Here is a 17,929-nt window from a genome sequence, read left to right on the forward strand (position 1 = left end):
CAGTACTAAAACGGTAACCCTCAATAAAAACAAGAAATGAGCAATCAATGTGAACAAAGTCAATAAAAACAAGATAGAAATAAAGTCAGTCATTAGTCAACAAAAACATGATACATAAAAACAAGTTAGAAAAAACAATTTAAATGAAAACAAGATAAAATGATCCATATGCAAATAACTTGTTTTTACAGCATCGTGCTGTATAACTGTGACTTGTTGATCATAATGATACTGATGCATAACATTAAATCTGTTTCAGACATTAACAACGTCCATTTTTTGTTAAATGGGGTTGTATATTAAGCCACCTTTTAATCCTCTTCTACCCTCAGATTAAAGATACCCTTAATTTTTCACCATGTGTTGGATATAAACCTGCACAGTGCATCCTCAAATTAAGTGAAGTAAGCATCTTTAACCCAACTGACATGATGGCGGGTGAGTCACTAATGCTGAAGCAAAATGTAAAAGTCCACTGTTTTAAAATTATACTTCTGTGTAGATTGCGCAACCAAGGAAAGTATCAAGCTAAATAAATGATTATATTCACTGAGTAAACTTTTAGGAAAGTTACAACTTCTGGTTTACTTGTTGGCAGTTAAAGAGCAACATTCATTTATTTGGAGTCGTGTTTAAGATCATGAACGTTAGTCTCTACCAGCTCCTGAGCAGCACACCAATAAAAAAAAAACAAATACTCTTCTTTGCACACCATCTGGACACTAACTTTGTTGGTCTGTAGTTTGGCGTGACGCAGGTTATGTATTGTTTTTTATTTGCCTCTGCACTGCTCAATCAAAGGAGTTAGAATCAAAACCAAAAAGCTGATTAACCTTTGGATGACATTCACAATCAGGCAGCTGTTGGTTTTCCACTGAGTAACCTCTTTCACCTATTTCCACTCTTTGTTTGATAAATGTTATGCAATTTTTAGTAGCTGCTACATTCTTATTTCTTTTATATATCAGATCTAATGCAATCTTATATGTGCGACTAAATAAATTAAGATCTGCATGCATTTAAGGATCTAGTTATGCATTAACAAAGTGATTTGCTACGATAATAGCTCCACAGTATTCAGGTTGAATGTAAATAAATAATCAAATAATTAGGATAGAAAAAAACAAAAAAGAAAACTTCAAGAAAATGTGGTGCATACTTGATCAAATGTACTCAGTTCCCTTGGTAGTGTTATGTTTTCCCAAGTGTGGAAGGATGGATGGAATTTCGAATGAGGTAGCTTGTGAAGCAGCAACGAAGTGGACTCATTTAATTTTTTACTTCAATTTTTGTACTTAATGGATTTAAAAGCCAAAAATAAGTAAGCAATTCATTGAAATTTGCTCGCCTAAATAAAGTATTACTCGTAGGAACTGTCATTGTTTTGACTGCTGTAAGCTGGAGTTTTTTTCCTTGTATTTCCATGTTGTGAATGAGCCATGTTTCAGGGAAACAGAGCTGTCTCTGACACCACTTCTGTCTTTATGCATTCAAACACATCTTTAGTGTACAAAGCAAACTTCCTCCTTTTTGTTTGCATAGCTCTAATCCTCTCTTTCCTTCACAGACAGTTCAGCAGAGACTGACGGAGAAGGATCTTCATCCTACGACAACATGTCCATCAGTTCACCCCGCAAGGAGGAGAGGAAGGGCAGCTTCTTTAAGGTACAAACTCTTTAATATATATGTCACACATTTTCACACTCAGGACTGTAAAGAGAGCAGGTTTCAGCCAAATTACTTCATCCTGGACAAAGCTGTTGACATAAGAGGAGATGTGGGTGTGGAGCAGCCAGCCTTCAAGTTAGGAACAGTCAGGCTAATTCCTGGAGAAGATGAAAGGGGAGAGGTGGAGCAGAGTGCGGCTCTGTGGTTTTCCTGCCTGCCTTTTCATCTCCGTCTGTCGGGGTAAAGCTCAGTTTCTCCTGGGTTGATGGACAAGAGATAAACGTAGATGTAGATTCTCTTCACCAACTCAGGAAACTCTGATTAGATTTATTACGGCTGTGTGTTTGTTCTGTGTCCCTCCCCCTCTATCACCGTCTTCTCTGCAGGTGCCTCCTAATTGAGGCAATGAGGTTCATCTGGCGGTGGGCCTTTAAAAGTCCACAGCTGCCTGCAGTCGAGGGGAGGCATTTGAGTTGGGGACTGCTCCCCGTCTCTCCTTCAGGGGATTTGTGTGTGCTTTTATTGTGTTTTGTCATGTTAGAATATAGTTGATCTTTGTTGGATTGTTCAATCCTTTTTGTCATTTTATATTAAATCCCTTTTTTGTTAAGTGTTAAAAGGTGTTTTGTGTTTGTGTGGGATTATTGTTAGTCCCATAGGGCCACCTTTGGTCGGGGCGTCCAGGATCGAACAACCATGAGGTGTGTGAATGTGTTTTATAGTTTTGTTAGTTGTGATCATTAAGCCTGGGTTTTGGTAGCCTTCTATTTTTGTTAGTACACCATTAGTTGTTTTGTTTCATTTGAAATGCCTTCTTTAGCAACTGATTTTGAGCACCCTAATTAGTTAGCCACCGGGCAGGTAAGAGCCTGCCACTTTATTATTTTGACTTTCTTTTTTTTGGTAGTAAACCTGAAGAGGGGACACACTGGCACACTTCAGAGCAACGCATGCTCAGTGTTCAGTGAGCCCCTGAGCTCAACAAGCTGCTGAAGACTAATTAGGTAGGTTAGAACATTTAGGTAGGTAGGAGTTGGGGTGTCTCAATTCAGTTTGTGAAAGCAGCATGTTTTGTCTATGTTTTGAGTGTCTGAGAAGACTACCCCCTGGTCACTTTGTGGTTGGCTACAGTCAAGTACTTGTGAGCAGTAACTTCTGTTTTGTGACTTCTGGTGGTAACTGCACTCTACATTCGTTGGGTCACTAGGAGTTGCTTCTTCAGGTAAGTTGCAACATCTGTCTGTAGTGGAGACTACAAGCTGACCATTTTGTTGTTGTGGCTGTGCAGTCCACAATTCGGAGTATTCATTTAGTGTTAGTAAACCTTTGTTGTGTGACGATTTTGTGGGTCCAGGAAGATGTCACTCCGCAGATAGGTGGATCTTTGTGTGGTGGGTGTGGCCTCCTGGTTCATATAGTCTGACTATATAACAGGAACATTTGTTGACATGCATAGTCAACTGCTTTTTTTATTTGAATTAACAGGGTCATTTTTGTATTTTCAGTTTCACAAAAGAAATATAACTTCAGTAAAGTCAGCAAAGGCAGCAACTTTGTCATGGAGTTTCTTTCTCTGTTTAGCTGGTTGTATAGCTAGCTTCAGCAGCTAGTGAGACCTGCACAGTAGGAATTCACATGGGAGTCTTGCTCACCCTATCTGGATTCTAATTTGCATAACCATCCATTCACTATACAAGATCCTCTACTCAAGGGACACAGATTTATAATGTTCACTGCATGCTTGCTTGGCAAAGCACAAAGTGTTAAACTAGTGAAGTAACGAAAAGGTGCAGGTTGTCGGAGACAGAGGAAGGATGTTAAGAGAGACCAAGGTATTGATTAGCTAGACTTAGCTAATCACTGTCATTACAGCAGGTCTGTTTACATCAGTGACTCATAAAGAGTTAAGTCTCTGTTACTATTCCTCTCCAGCCTGCTCTCATTATAGACTCAGCTAAAACACTGATGGCCCTCAAGTGTAACCACACCTTACAGCAAAGGCAGGAAAAAGTCAGAGGTTGGTCATTTTGTTGTTGAACTATAAATCAGGCACACGAACAAAATGCTGTTCTACCAAAATGTATGATAACATATGATCAGCAAGCGTTTTTGGACAGGCTAGACTTCCTTTAATCAGGGACCACTACTCCTCAGTTCATTTTCATGGATCTCTGAAATGATTTTTTTATAAGAGCACATCTTTGAATGATCACCTTTTTATGCCTCATCTCCCAGGCGGTGATACCTCCTACACATCTGCTCTCGACTATAATTTAGGTCACAGAAGAAGCATGATGAAAGATGGAGAAGGAAAGAGAGCTATAAATAGAAGACAGGGTTCAGGAAGAAACCTCACAGTACAGTATGCTCATGAGGTAAAGAGCTCCCATGAAAGTATAAGTAAAAACTGTACTGCAGGTTCTTGTGCCTTTTATTATAAGCTACAGAGTTTAATATAGACTGTAGGGTGAAAGTTCCACCTAAGAGTTGCGTTATGAAAAGCAATGACACACGGAAAGTCCCACAGCCTATCTATACAGTGTTGTATCTATAGGACATATAGATACTGTGTCCATATAGTACATTTGGAAACAGATGCTTACATAGTGTTAATGCAGACCAGGAACTCAGGGAGGCGACAGAATCACATTTCAGAAGTCAAGCAAAACAGAGAGAAGTCAAGGAAATTCAACAAATGGCAAACCACAAGAGTCAACAAGAATAGATGCAAACAACGGAAATACAAGTAAAGAAAAATTAGATCTTAAATGGGATTTGAAGCAAAAGGAGGAAAAAATAGAGATAAATAAAAAATAGAAGTAATACAAGAAAATACGAAGGTTATAAGAAGATGATATGAGAATGAATTAAACTTTAAACAACTTATACATTTGTTCAGACTCTTTTTCAACGTGCCAAGTAAACATCATTTCCTCATGACAGCTGACTTATGATTTTGTATGTTTTGGTTGTTGATGGTTTTATTCACAACTTTTTATTTTTAGCAGTCACAGTGTATCGTGCCAAAAACAGCCTCAAGTTCCTAGTGCAGATACAATTAGTTACAGCAACAGCTTTTGCAATAATCACACAATTTCTTCCGGAGGTTGCCACTTGGTTTTACCTCATTTCTTTTTTGTGACAGATCTTTTTATTTTATTGTCGGCGAGGTATACTTGTCTTTGGTAACCACTGTTAAGTCAGCAGTGTGGGCAATATGACCAAGACAAAAACAGAAACAGACTTTTTGAAACACCCTGTCCCTATGGGTGTATTTATGAATGTTTCATATTTCTGGATATTTTGTCACTGTCAATGAGTATACAGTATATTTATTTATTTATTTATGAATTTACATACAGTATATAAGACATAGCTGTGTTAGTTGCCTCCATGCCTGATGCCTGATGCATTGCCTGGCCTGCCTGATTCAACCCAACAACAAAGAGGTCCATTGACAAAATCTCAGTTTAAGAGTGAACAACCTGCCGAATGGAGAGAGCGTGTAATGGGGGACATTGCCACCAATGTGTTTGAATGTGGTTTGAACACTGCTTTGTATAATCATTCAGGATTTAGTGTATAATCTGGGAAAGGCCTTGACCTCCAAATTTAGATTATCAGAAAGCTGCTTCTTCATTCTAAGTAAATTAACAAACATCTAGACACTTAAAACCCCAAATAAAAAAACAACACAATTTTTTACGTCAATTAAGTCTGATGTGTGAAATTCAGCTTTGTTAGTTTGATTTGTGTATCCATTTTTCATTTTTTTTACCATTGCATGCAAACAATTTCCCCTAACACTTGTGTTTTTGTAGGTTTAGGGTGTTAGTGTTTCCACCCTTAAAGCAGCACATTGTTGATACACAAGCATCATATGCAAGATATAATAATAACATCAAAGCCCTCCTAATTATTAAAGAACTAAGATGTAGGCTATATGTGCATGCAGAACAGAGATCCAGTAATCAGTGTGAGTTTGACATTGTTCAGACTATGATTCACTCATTATTAATAACTCAGGGTGTCATCCGCAAATGGAATGAGTCAGAATTTTTTTTCCTTTGAAACGGCTTAGCAAATTTTTCCTCTCTTGAGCAGCTGATCTGATGTTGCCCAACCGATCTGTTGCCCAACGAGACGGATAACTGGGAAATGAAACCGATGACACCAAGATGAATCAAGGTCAAGTTTAATTCCCAAAAGCTATCAGAGCTTTGGACAGAAATGAGTGAGAGAGGATGACGTATGTTTCGTTTTCTTTTGTTGACAAGCAGCTGTTTAAAAATCTGATACACACATAGTAAAAAATAGTGAATGTTTAACAGTGAGGTTGATATATAAATGAAATTACACTGTGTTTCATTATTGCCTTGTTTTGCATATTTTGAATAAGCTCAACTTGGGTCCAAACTGAGCCAGAATGTGGCTAACAATGAGAGTTATCATAGACTTAAAACTCTGCAGAGGGTTGTTACATGCTGAAAAGATTGAATCCTACTTTACTTAAAGCCTTTGATTATAAGTTCTGTGCAGATGGCAGCTGTTGGAAAGCATGGAGTGTGAGTGGGCAAATGAATGTTCAGGGTTTGGATTTCTCATGTGAAAGAAATGTTATCTATTTATTTTCGACCACACACAGATTTCTCTGTGAGGTGATCAACTTTTGACGAAAAAAAAAAAAATCATAACAGGAAAATCAGCCACCAGCAAAACAAACCCCCCCAAGTTTATTGTTTCACCACACCTTTAATACCAGATCACCTGACTTCTGGGCCAATCGGGAAGTATCATTAATGATTTAACACATTAGTCTTGAAAACTTATCCTCTGAAGAGGTCAACCAAAATATTCTTCTTATTGAGTTACTAAACAGAACAATAACTTTAGTTTATGATATTATCTAAACAAACATTTAAAGGGCAGACTTTCAAGATACTTAGGAACATTGATATTGATCAATGAGTGAGAACAATGTGCACCTTTCTCTCCGCCTAATTATCAACATTTATCCACATTGATTTACAGTTTGCGAAGGGAGACATTGGGCCCCATGACAGCAGCTAAAAACCTAACAAACACATTTAGAGTTACACTTTTAGTTGCAAACTTTTTGGCCAAACCAACACACCAGTGCAGAAGTTTGTCCACTGCGATTCCACATCAGGCTTTGTCACTCTTACATCATCTCTGTGAGGTATCTGACGGTCTCAGGTTTCTACCAGTTGAGTTATTCTTGTTTAGATATGAAGGTTCATTCACAGATAGACTTTTAGAATTTGTTTCCACCTTCTGTTCTTTTGTAATAATCCGGTTTGGTCAGTGGTCAGACAACATCTAACATGCCGGGATTAGAGCCATTACATAATTAATGAAAAACAGTATCAACTGCAACTCCACGGATTTGAGATGTGTTTGTTTTATGTTTGAGTGCATATGTGGCGTGCTGTGTTTCCACAAAACAAACATGTCATTGTTCCCTCTTTCTTTTTTGTAGCTGATTGACTCATTTGCCTGGGAAATCGGCACATTGAAGAAGGAAATGGGGAAAAAGACTAAACCTGCAGAAGGAGACAAGACTGATCCCCTCCTTGGGTGAGTTCAAAGTGTGTCTGCATTTCAGCTTCAGTACCAGTCAGTGGGCCTCTTTCACCAATTAAGATTTTTCTTTAATTTTCTCTTAAGAAGGTTTCTAAGAGAAGTCAACGTCAGTTTCATGAACAGTTCTGCAACAGCAGAATTGTTCCCACCTGTGTTCTTAAATTGATGAATGCCATGTCCTCGTAAGTTTGAAGAGGGTGCTCGGTGTTTCAAATTAGAATAGATATAACCAGAAAAGGACACACAGCAGATGAAGTGAAATAAAAAGTTTGATCTCAAATCAGAGGGGAAAATTTCCTGAGACAGACTTTAATCAACTTTCATCCAATAATTGATACTTTATACTAAAAGCTGTCCCTATAAAATGATTGATGTGTGACAGATTAGTCATGAACTACCCGTGTGTGAAGGTAAGTTGTTGTTGGTGAGAATAAGTTTCAGATGGCTGTCTAACATGAGTCTGGTTCTGCTCGAGGTTTCTGCCTGTTAAAAGGAAGTTTTTCCTTGCCGCTGTAACTTGCTAAATACTGTGAGGTGCAATGCTCATGGTGAATTAAGATGAGATCAGACTGAGTCTTACCCTGTCTTTTTAGTTGGGTCTCTGTTAATAATTTAACATAGAGTATAGTCTAGACTTGCTCTGTTTGTTAAAGCATCTTGAGATAACGTTTGTTGTGATATGGCGCTATACAAATAAAGATTGATTGATTGATTGAAGTTTGCCTTTCATCATATATTATTTTAACTGCATCTTATATTATTATCTTATGTCAGCTTGTACATCAGGTTAATATTTCATGTTCCATGATTGTTGGTCTATATCTGACCAGTAAAGATAATTCTGACCTGATTCTGACATTTTAAAAATTCTTACCTGAATTCTTACATTCATAATTTAACATTTTGCAGTTTAAAATTAACATTGCATAATTGAAATAAACGTCGATTAAATCATGTATTTATAAAATATTTATTGTATAAAGTTGCTAAATGAAGGAAAACACTATATACAACAATCTTACTCTGACATGTCAGCACTCAAATCTGCATAAGAGGGCTCTTGAGTGTTCTTGGATGTTGTTCTTAGCTAGGAACAAATCCCAGATAAGAAAACTTTGGAGAATGTCAGAATCTTCTTAAAAACTGAGTAAGTGGATTTTAAGAACAAACTGGTTCTTAAGAGAGGTTGGTGAATGAGGCCAAATGTCAACATTTGATTTAAGGTAGTGCTGTTCACAATGTCATCCAGCAGATGTCACTCTTACAAGGCCTTTAATGTTGTGTTAGGTAACCAGATTTTAGCACATTAATCATCACTGTACATGTTCACATTCAGGTATGAGTGATACCTGAACTGATAAGCAGGAACTGGAACAAGGTGTGTTGATGTTTGCATGCATAAACACACTCCTTCTGTGGTATTTACTGTTCGATTAAGATGATTAATAACGTTGTAGCTTCTGCAGAATTCAGAAAGTACCTGTTCATGGTTGAGGAAGTATGAGGGAGGCAGACCAGCAGAATGAAACGCAGTGTATCTGTTTTGTTACTGGCAATTTAGTCATGAACTGTCAAAGGTGTCATCATTACATCATTTTAGTGCTGTGAACACAGTACGTGCAATGTGCACAGTTTCTCAGCCAAGTTTGTTATTGAACACTTTTTCTAAATCCAAAATGTTCAGCTGTTTTTATTTTAGCGTATTTATTGAATATTTGAGTTTAAAGGAGTATCATTTAGAAAACTTATGATACACATATAAAATATGATGCAATAACACAAGAGTATGTAAAGTTATAACTGAGACAAAACAAAACCATGAAGACATTTTATTGTGGATACTCTTCAGCACTATAAACATCTATTCTTATGTAATGTTAAGTTCATTAAACTGTTGTTTGTCAAGTTTAAATCCATCACATGAAGAATAGGTGTCATGTAAGGGACAATGTAAAGGTCTCACCCTGAGGGAAGTCTAACGGCCACATTCCACCAGATCTGTGTACGGTCCGTCTCCCATCCTTCACGGCATCGGATCTGATAGGTTTCTATTGTAGTCCATGTGTTAACTTCCGCTGGATCCGCTCCGTTGCGTTCCAGTTCCGTCTATGATCCAGCAGGTCAGAGCCCTCCGGATCAGACGACTTCTATTTTTTCTGGATGCCGGAGCACGATGCATAAATCTCAACAGAGCAGATCGAGCGGGACAGAAAGTCAGGCACCAAAACAAAATGAAAACATCCGGTTAATTTTCAGAATAAAACACTAGATCGTATTTCACTTAACTACAACAACAAACCGTCATGATGAGAGGAGCCAGGCCTGGAGTCCAAAAGGTCAGAGGTTTTCAGAGGACGATAAAGACAACATGGATGAGCAGAGGAGTCAGATAATCATTGATTCAGTAATTACAGCTGGAAAACCGGTGGGTCTTGATGGATGAGAGAGCACGGAACTGGACCGCAGCGGATCTGGTGGAAGTCTGATGTAATGTGCATGACCACCTGTTCACCAAACAATACCCTGCTTATTACCCGGCTTACAACTATAGCTGTAAGACAAGTTGACACAATACTTGACTCATAGATGACTTTATTGATTAAAGATCAAGTATGTATACAGATTTTAAAATAGTCCCTCTGATTCTACAGTCACAACAGATTATCAGCCTACTTGTGGGACAAATACACAATAAACTGAATATTGCCATTGAAGGTAACGTTAGACGAGGTGAATGGTACGTCTGCAGGAATATTCAAGTTGACATTTCTGTCATTCAGCTCTCCTTCCCTGAGCCTTGCACACAGGTGACACACCTTTAAACATAAACGAGGTAAAGGTCACAACTACCACTTATGGTTTAAGTGACTTTGTGGCTATTAGTAACTAAGAGATCCACTCATCGGCTCTGCTTCTGTCACCTGGATCACAGAACAGGATTCAGTTTGGATGCTTACAGAATATTTTTTCAACAGTCAGAGGGGATCTGTGCTCGTCTCCTTTATACAGATTGATCTGATATGACCTGATAAGGCTGTCCCTTGCATCTTCTTTGCTACAGAGAATGGATTATGGCTGGTATGGGGTTTTGACCAATCAGAGTCAAGTATTTACAGCCGAGTGTGAATGAAAAGCAGTGCTCAGATCATCTCAGAGGTCTCTACATTAGATACAAAACCTGAAGTAACTAAAGTGTTCTCGAAGCTGTTCAGAGACTGATCCTCTTCAGTCTGCGGCGTAGAGCCGCTCTTACTGTTTATCTGCAGACTCATAATTACAGGCCTTCCTTAAACACACACAGTCCTCAAGTGTAACCACACCTAAAGCAAAGACAGAGAGGAATCAAAGGTCACACACCTGACTGGAACTCAGATCAGATGTAGAAATGTAGAAATGTAATGTTTTCTAATAGAAATTATATTTATAATATAATCTGATCAGCAAAAGTTTCAGGCCGGGAGCTGACTCAGGTTTCTAATAAAGGATGAGTCAAGTTCAGTACAATATCCAACTGTCCAAACATGCTTTATTGTGAGGGAATGATTAACTTTTAATGCCTCATCAGACAGGCACTGATAGCTCCTACGCAACTGCTCTTGACACAGCTTAGGTCTGAGAGGAGGGCAGGAAGAAATGCAAACACAAAGGTGTGCCAGAGAGAGGACCATGGGGTCAGTACTTGGAGCGATCTCGCACTACAGAGGACACCAGAGATAAAGTGCTCCTGATTACTGATTAATATCAGTAAAAACTGCATAGCCGGTTCTTGAACCTTATAAGTAGCTAGGAATATAGCATGTGGTATTAATATCACTAATTAAAACAGTTAAACAAAGAAGAAGGCAATAAAACAACATGAATACAAAAGTGGGAGATTTACAGGAAATCTTCAGACTGGTCCTTTTTTAAACGAGTGGTCCTATCAGCAGCAGCTCACTTACATTTTAGCCTGGACATGCCCCACCTGAAGATCTGAGACTGCAAAGTGTCTCATCAGTTGTCAACATATCTGCTAGCGTTGGATTGGACCTGAGCCTGATTTGAGTCATGCAGTCTTTGTGATCTGCCTACCAAGATGAACATTATGAACGGGAGCAGACGTGTGTTTGACTTGATTTGTGTCACGTATCTGTATCCATTTGACTTAAAAGTCACTTACATACTTCTTCAAATCATCAGCTAAAAGAAGGAACGTGATCTAAATGTCAGACAGGAGATAAAGAGAGAGTGTCCTTTATTTTGTCCTTCATGGTTTACTTTACTCCTTGTATAAATATCTCTTAAGGATTTGCCTCCTCTGCAGCTGTGATGAATGTAACCCATTCATGTTTGCATTAGTCTGAACATTCAGTGCTATTAGAAAAACATAAAATCCCTGTAATGTACTCTCTCATGTTTGTTTGATCTTGTTTTCAGGCTGGGTGATGAGGTGGGCGGTCTCTTTCTGCCGGCTTCACCTCGTGCTGGGATTGGTGCAGGGCAGGCGGGAGCTAGAGATTCAGGCTATGACTCCCTCCATCGGCGGCTCAGTGTGCTGGACAGACTGGTGCACACACACGCTGTGTGGCTACAGCTGAGCCTCAGCCACCAGGATGCCACGCGTATACTGCAGAGCCAACCCACAGGGGTGAGGGAACAGCTGCCAGGGTTGACTTCTTCAAGCTTTCAAATCAGTGTTAAAGGTTCACCTTTAATGTCTCTCTGACACTGTCTGAAAAATGTAACTGTTAAAAGTATAAAAAAAAAACACTTTTGAAAACAACTTTGACATGTGCCTCAGCCTCAGCTGTCCCAGTTTCTGCACAGGCAGGCGCATTTGCATGAGTCAGAAAATAGGGATGTGTGTGTTGAGTCAACAAAACTATTGTCACCACAGCTAGTCGACACCACAGTTAATAGTGAGTTAAACAGATTAATGATATTTTTGTTATCCTAGGCCCAACATGCCGGTTGTAGATGTAGCGCAGCAACCTGCCACTTGTTCAGGCCAGCTCTGCAGCCACAATTATATAATGCTATAATATGATGTAAAACAAGTAGATGACAGGTGGCATCCCATAGCGCGGCACAGTTTGTCAGTATTATGATCTAGAAACTTGAGATTGTTTGCAGGCTGCGTGTCTGGTTAAATTGTCACATAATCTCTAGACTGAAGCATCATGTAACCAGTGCAGGAATGTGCAAGATAACCTCTGCGATAGTGTTGGCAACACTCAGAAAACTGATCAGTCATTGTTTACTCACAGTTTGAGCACATGTAATTGTTCAATTGAAACAATTTTCTGGGTATTTTGTCACCTTAAAGTTGCGTTCACACTATACTCAAACGATTGCGCTATTATTCCCGCAAATACAAACGCGATAATGTTTTGTGTATACTCGCTCAATTTGCGCGTCAAAATCATGTGTACACGAGGGCCCAAGATACAAATTTTCTCAGAGAGGGGCGGGGTTCCCAGTTCACACCAGTTTGTTATTATCAAACAAGGTTGAGCTCAAGTACCTTGAATGGGGAAGCCGATTATGCTAAAGGGAGCAGTGAGAGACAAAGTTCTTCACAATTTATCAGATGATCTGACCTCCTCACTCACTTTCCTCACAGTCAGCTCCTGTTTATTCCTGATCCAATAAAAAGTAGGTAGTGTCACAAAGTTCGGGGAAGCAGCACAGAGATATAATACTTTTTTCCTATATATTCCACATTAATTAATCTCCGCTGGTCTGCATGCTGATTGGCGACCGCAGCATGATAGATTCATTTGAACTCTCGCAAATTATTTGCACATATAATTCTGCTTCATTCGTGCAAATCATTTGGGTCATTCACGCAAATCAAGCAATTCACACTGCCCAATTCACGTCATTGGCATCACCAGAACTTGCGTCTATTTACATCTTTACATTGGACTTTACATGTAATTCATTTGCGCGAATGATTCTATTCGTGTTTGGTTTGAAAGCCCCGTTCATTTTAAATTCTGTTAAAACAACTCAGAAATCAGTCACTTCATACGACCCCCGTCTTCACGTTATTTAAGAGCAGATCTGATTATAAGGGAAGGGTTGGACTGAAAAGGGACACATAATATTAAACTCACTTCCAGCTGATTTGGATAATAATAAGCTGCTTCTTATCGCCAATCCTTCTAAAATTGTCATTTTTGTACATTTAATCCTCCTCCTCTAGGCATTCTATGAGTACATCTAACTAATTATAAGACAGTATTTTAAGTCTGTTAAACCAAGCAAAATATTGGAGCTGAAATCTACACTCTGAATGATGTGGCAAATATTGAATATGCTAACATGTCTTTCATTGTAATTATTTTGGACTTTCCTTGCCACATTAAAGATCCTTCTCAAGAGAAAACGGAGTCAGAAAAATTCCATGCAGGATGGTAGCGGTCTTCAGGAAGCTCTGAGGTAAATGTTCTAACTGGGTGTTTCCTCCTCTGATTTTCAGACATTTGTGGTGAGGAAGTCGAGCAGCCTGCAGAGGAAAGTTTTATCTCTTCGCATGGACAAAGACTCTGAAGTTCCTGTGAAAGACTTCCTTGTGAAGGAGAGCCAGTACAGTGAGTGTCTGGAAACTACCTCATACTTCATCTGTGTTTTTTCTGAATTTCTTTCCTTGTATGTCATTAAGCTGCTAATCAGGTTTTAATATCTTCCTTCAGCAATGCAAAACATTTGAGAGCTAAAAAATGTAATCAGTTTATACCAGGAAATATGCACATAGACGAGATATGTTCACGTCCACCCCTCAGGGGTTGTTGTGATTTTGGGAAACAATGAAAACCTGACCAAGCTCCACTGGTGGAATTGCTGTACGAGTGTAAATATGCAGGCTGGATTTTTCTCTTGGGAAAGTTTATGATGTAGTCACGCAAATGTAAGTTCTGCAACCTCCAATTATCATACAGGCCAATCATTTCAACCTACTTACATGGTAATTACAGAATAAACATGTCAGGATGTTGGTTTAAACGGGATGAGAGAAGAAGACCATACAGAGATTTTGCACCATGGTTTTATTTGTTTGAGCAATCAAAATATGTTTGACTTTAAAGACTGTAATCCAGATTTGTTATTGTACATGTTAGGGATGAACAATATGATTTTTAACCAACAAGGGTAGCCCATAATTATCTCCTGATGGACAAACCGATAAGATTCCTGGTAATTTTTTTAACATTTCAGTATTTCATAAAGCAGTCATAATTAACACTTTCATAATGTGTAGTTTATGATCACAAAAGGCTGAGATTTAGTTAGCTTAAGTGGATAAAACATTTTATACTTACCAACTCAGGTCACTACTGTGCATGCAAAAACACAGAACAGACCTCACTCTTCAACTGCTTTAAAAAAAAATTGTTACACGCTGTGAAGTTTGTGCCACACAGCCTAGGATTTTAACACCACACTGCTCCATAGTCTTGGAGATATTGCATCCACTGTCTTTAAGCACAACATGCACCCTCTCCTCTGCCTGCGCATGGTTTTGAAGGCTGCAAAGATAACTCCTGTGCTGCAATATTGCCTTTTTAATGTTAAAGTCTTAATGAAACTTAAATCACTTCCGTAGTTGTCAATCAGACTGTATATGTGTGGAAACATCAAACAGAGCATACTCAGGAGATTATACCAGGGTTCCAAATGCGCTATTAGTCAGGAGAAAAAACAGCACACCCACATTCACAACATGCTTTGTGTTCCTTAACATCATAAAGGCAATGATGAGTTTTCAGATTCATTGTGTTTAAACTGGAAGACTTTTTCCCTCCTCTTGGAATCCCACGGCAACATGTTTTGCAAATTGCAGCTGTATTATCCTCCTCACAAACGCTTTTTTTAAAGTTGTATTTTTTGGGCATTTTCACCTTTTAATGGACAGGACAGCTGAAGAGAGACAGGAAACGTGGGGAGCAGAGAGAGGGGGAGGACATACAGCAAATAGAATGGAATCGAACCTGCAACCTCTGTGACAAGGGCTCTAGCCTCTGTATATGGGACCGCTCACAAACAGTTTAACATGCCCACACTAGTGATGCCATGTTGATTCTCTCATCAGCTTGCTTGGCTGCGCTTGTTTAACTGCTCTATGATCAATGGCAGAAGGCATACTTCCACCTACAGTGTTGGAATCTGAAGGCCTGTTGCCAAGTACTCATACACCATTCTTATCAGCTATTTTTATCTGTTCAATTTTGATTATCAGAATATTAGGTAAAATGAAAATATTCCCATTCATACTGTACATCCCTAGTACTTGTATTTTGATTCGACAAATCAAACCTTCAGAATCAGGACACCGTGATGCTGTCAGGTGAAACTGTCTTCAACACCTGCACAAACTTCATCACTAGGCATGTTCCTGGTTAGGTTAAAAAAAAAGTCAAGCACAATTTATTTAACAAAGCTAAAAAGTGGTTGTATGTCAGCTTAAACAGACACAGCCTGCACACAACTGTATCTCCATTTGGTGACAGAACGAAGAAATAGAAACAACCAACACTTGAAGCTCATTGAGACTTGTCTCTCTTTTAAAGAACACGTGTTGAAGCTGATTTTGATTGTAAGAAAAATAGGAGTCGATATATTGATTGACAGTTTTTCCACCAGCCCACTGTGGAAAATCACAAAAATTGCACCATTAATAACTGAGTGCAGCTCTCATTCAGCTGAAAGTGAAAAGTAAACAGTGAGTGGGGTTTTATATCTGAAAGTACAAACAGGGAAGTATGAGTGAAACTAAACATGAAATCAATCCAGACTGTAAAAGGTTAGTGGATGTAGCAGAAACTTAAGAAACCATGGCTTGATGGAGCAAAGGGGATGAAAACCAACCCCAGACCTCTTTAAGTTTTGTCTAAGAGTTAGAGTCCCCTTCATTTGATGTGCCAAAAGCTTCAATATACTTGTATTGTGTTTGGCATGTATGTATGTTGATCGTAAGACTTGACTTCTTCCTCTTGCATCACCAAACCCAATTGAGGTCATTGATATCTCAACTATAGTTCCTCTTTGATGTTTTCTTTCCTCGGCAGGAATTTCCCTCATCTTCAGCCAAGCATATCACTTTTTGAATCGCTCCCTCTTGTACCTGTGTGTGCCAGCATTCTTTCTTTGTCAGCACTAAACTGGAATTTCAAAATGCTTACTGAGAGAGAGTTTGTCCTGCGTGTGAATCATTGCCTTTACTCGTTTGTGCTGAGTGAAAGGTGTAGACTGAAGAGTTAGTAATGTCTCTACTACCACCTGTAGAGAACAATACACGAGAGCAATAAATAACGTCATGGTAATAAATAAAGGCTTCAGGCTAAAGATCACCTGTCTGGCAGTAACATACTGTCGTGTGTATGACATAAATTAAAGGTACAGGATTGTCTCCTTCATTCTACAGCGATTAATCTGAGAAATGTGGTTGCTGTTTGTTCTCATTGTTCAAATTAGACTTAGAGAACTGATCTGACTCTGTGATCCTTAAAGGGATTCAAATATAGATAAGAATATAAACATGAACCATTACTTTGCTTTACTTTCGTGATCGACAGCTTTATCTTTTTGCCCCTTGCTGCTGAAACAAGTTGAAACATGATGCATGGTTGAGGAGCCAGCATGATGTAATATCACAGATGTTGTAGTTCTTGATGAAGTAATACGGCTATACATTTGTTATAAATGAAATAAATCATGTTCAAGCTTTGTCCTGTGACAGTTCAGGGAGATTGAGTCTTGATCGTTTTGTTCTCTTACAGCTTTCTCTCTGGAAGGATCGGGCCTGAGCTTTGCAGACCTTTTTCGCCTGGTTGCTTTTTGCTGCATCAGCAGGTGAGTTCATCTCTGGTGTGGTTACAATGACTTACTGTGATGACTGCTCACTGACAATGTGTGAGTCATGTTTCATGTAAATGTTTAAAACATACAGTATATAATAAAACATTTTTAAAATACCTTGATCTACATCAGAGGTAGAAGTGTGTGTGTCTATCAAGTCAAGTCAAACTTCATTTATACAGAACATTTTAAAACAACCACAGTTGACCGAAGTGCTGTACAAGCTTAAAACACAATATCATTGGGCCGCTGTTAGCCTAGCGGACTAAGCGCGCACTCCATATACAGAGGCTATGGCCCTCATCGTAGATGTCGCAGGTTTGATTCCAGCCTCGACCATCAACTGCATGTCATACCCCGCTCTCCACTCCCCACATTTCCTGTCTCTCTTCAGCTCTCCTGTCCTTTTAAGGCGAAAATGCCCAAAAAATACAACTTAAAAAAACCATCACAATATCAATAAAAACAATTGTTAGTTCAAAAGAATAGTAATAATAATTTTAATGATTTATAATTGTATTACTTTTTTCATCTTTTGTAACATTCATACATTAGCAGAATTGTATACAATAGAATAATACTGTATCTGCTTTAATGGACAAAAAGAAAGAAAGAAAAATAAATAAATAAAAAAATAAAAATAAAAAAAAAGGTCAAATAACAAACAACAAACAACATAACCTAGTCACATATCTATGTGGAATCATGGGAACAAAATAATCATAATAAAAACAAAAAATAAACACAAATAAACTTTTAAAAGGAAAGGAAAAACAGATCAAAATACAATTACATACTATTTCCTTCCCTCCTCTCG

The 17,929-nt window shown here is 38.5% G+C and overlaps 1 protein-coding gene across 2 annotated transcripts in view; it reads left to right on the forward strand.

The window, feature by feature from the left end:
- The window catches only part of rin2 (Ras and Rab interactor 2), a 62,168-nt gene that overhangs the window by 19,634 nt on the left and 24,605 nt on the right, over positions 1-17,929 (forward strand). For both annotated transcript variants that reach the window (XM_034682516.1, XM_034682517.1), the window contains exons 2-6: positions 1,568-1,665; positions 7,169-7,266; positions 11,689-11,899; positions 13,736-13,847; positions 17,034-17,106. In XM_034682516.1, coding sequence (XP_034538407.1) covers positions 1,568-1,665; positions 7,169-7,266; positions 11,689-11,899; positions 13,736-13,847; positions 17,034-17,106 — 592 coding nt within the window. The remainder of the gene's footprint in view (positions 1-1,567; positions 1,666-7,168; positions 7,267-11,688; positions 11,900-13,735; positions 13,848-17,033; positions 17,107-17,929) is intronic.

Source organism: Notolabrus celidotus, chromosome 4, assembly GCF_009762535.1.
Source record: "Notolabrus celidotus isolate fNotCel1 chromosome 4, fNotCel1.pri, whole genome shotgun sequence".
Lineage (NCBI taxonomy): Eukaryota > Metazoa > Chordata > Actinopteri > Labriformes > Labridae > Notolabrus > Notolabrus celidotus.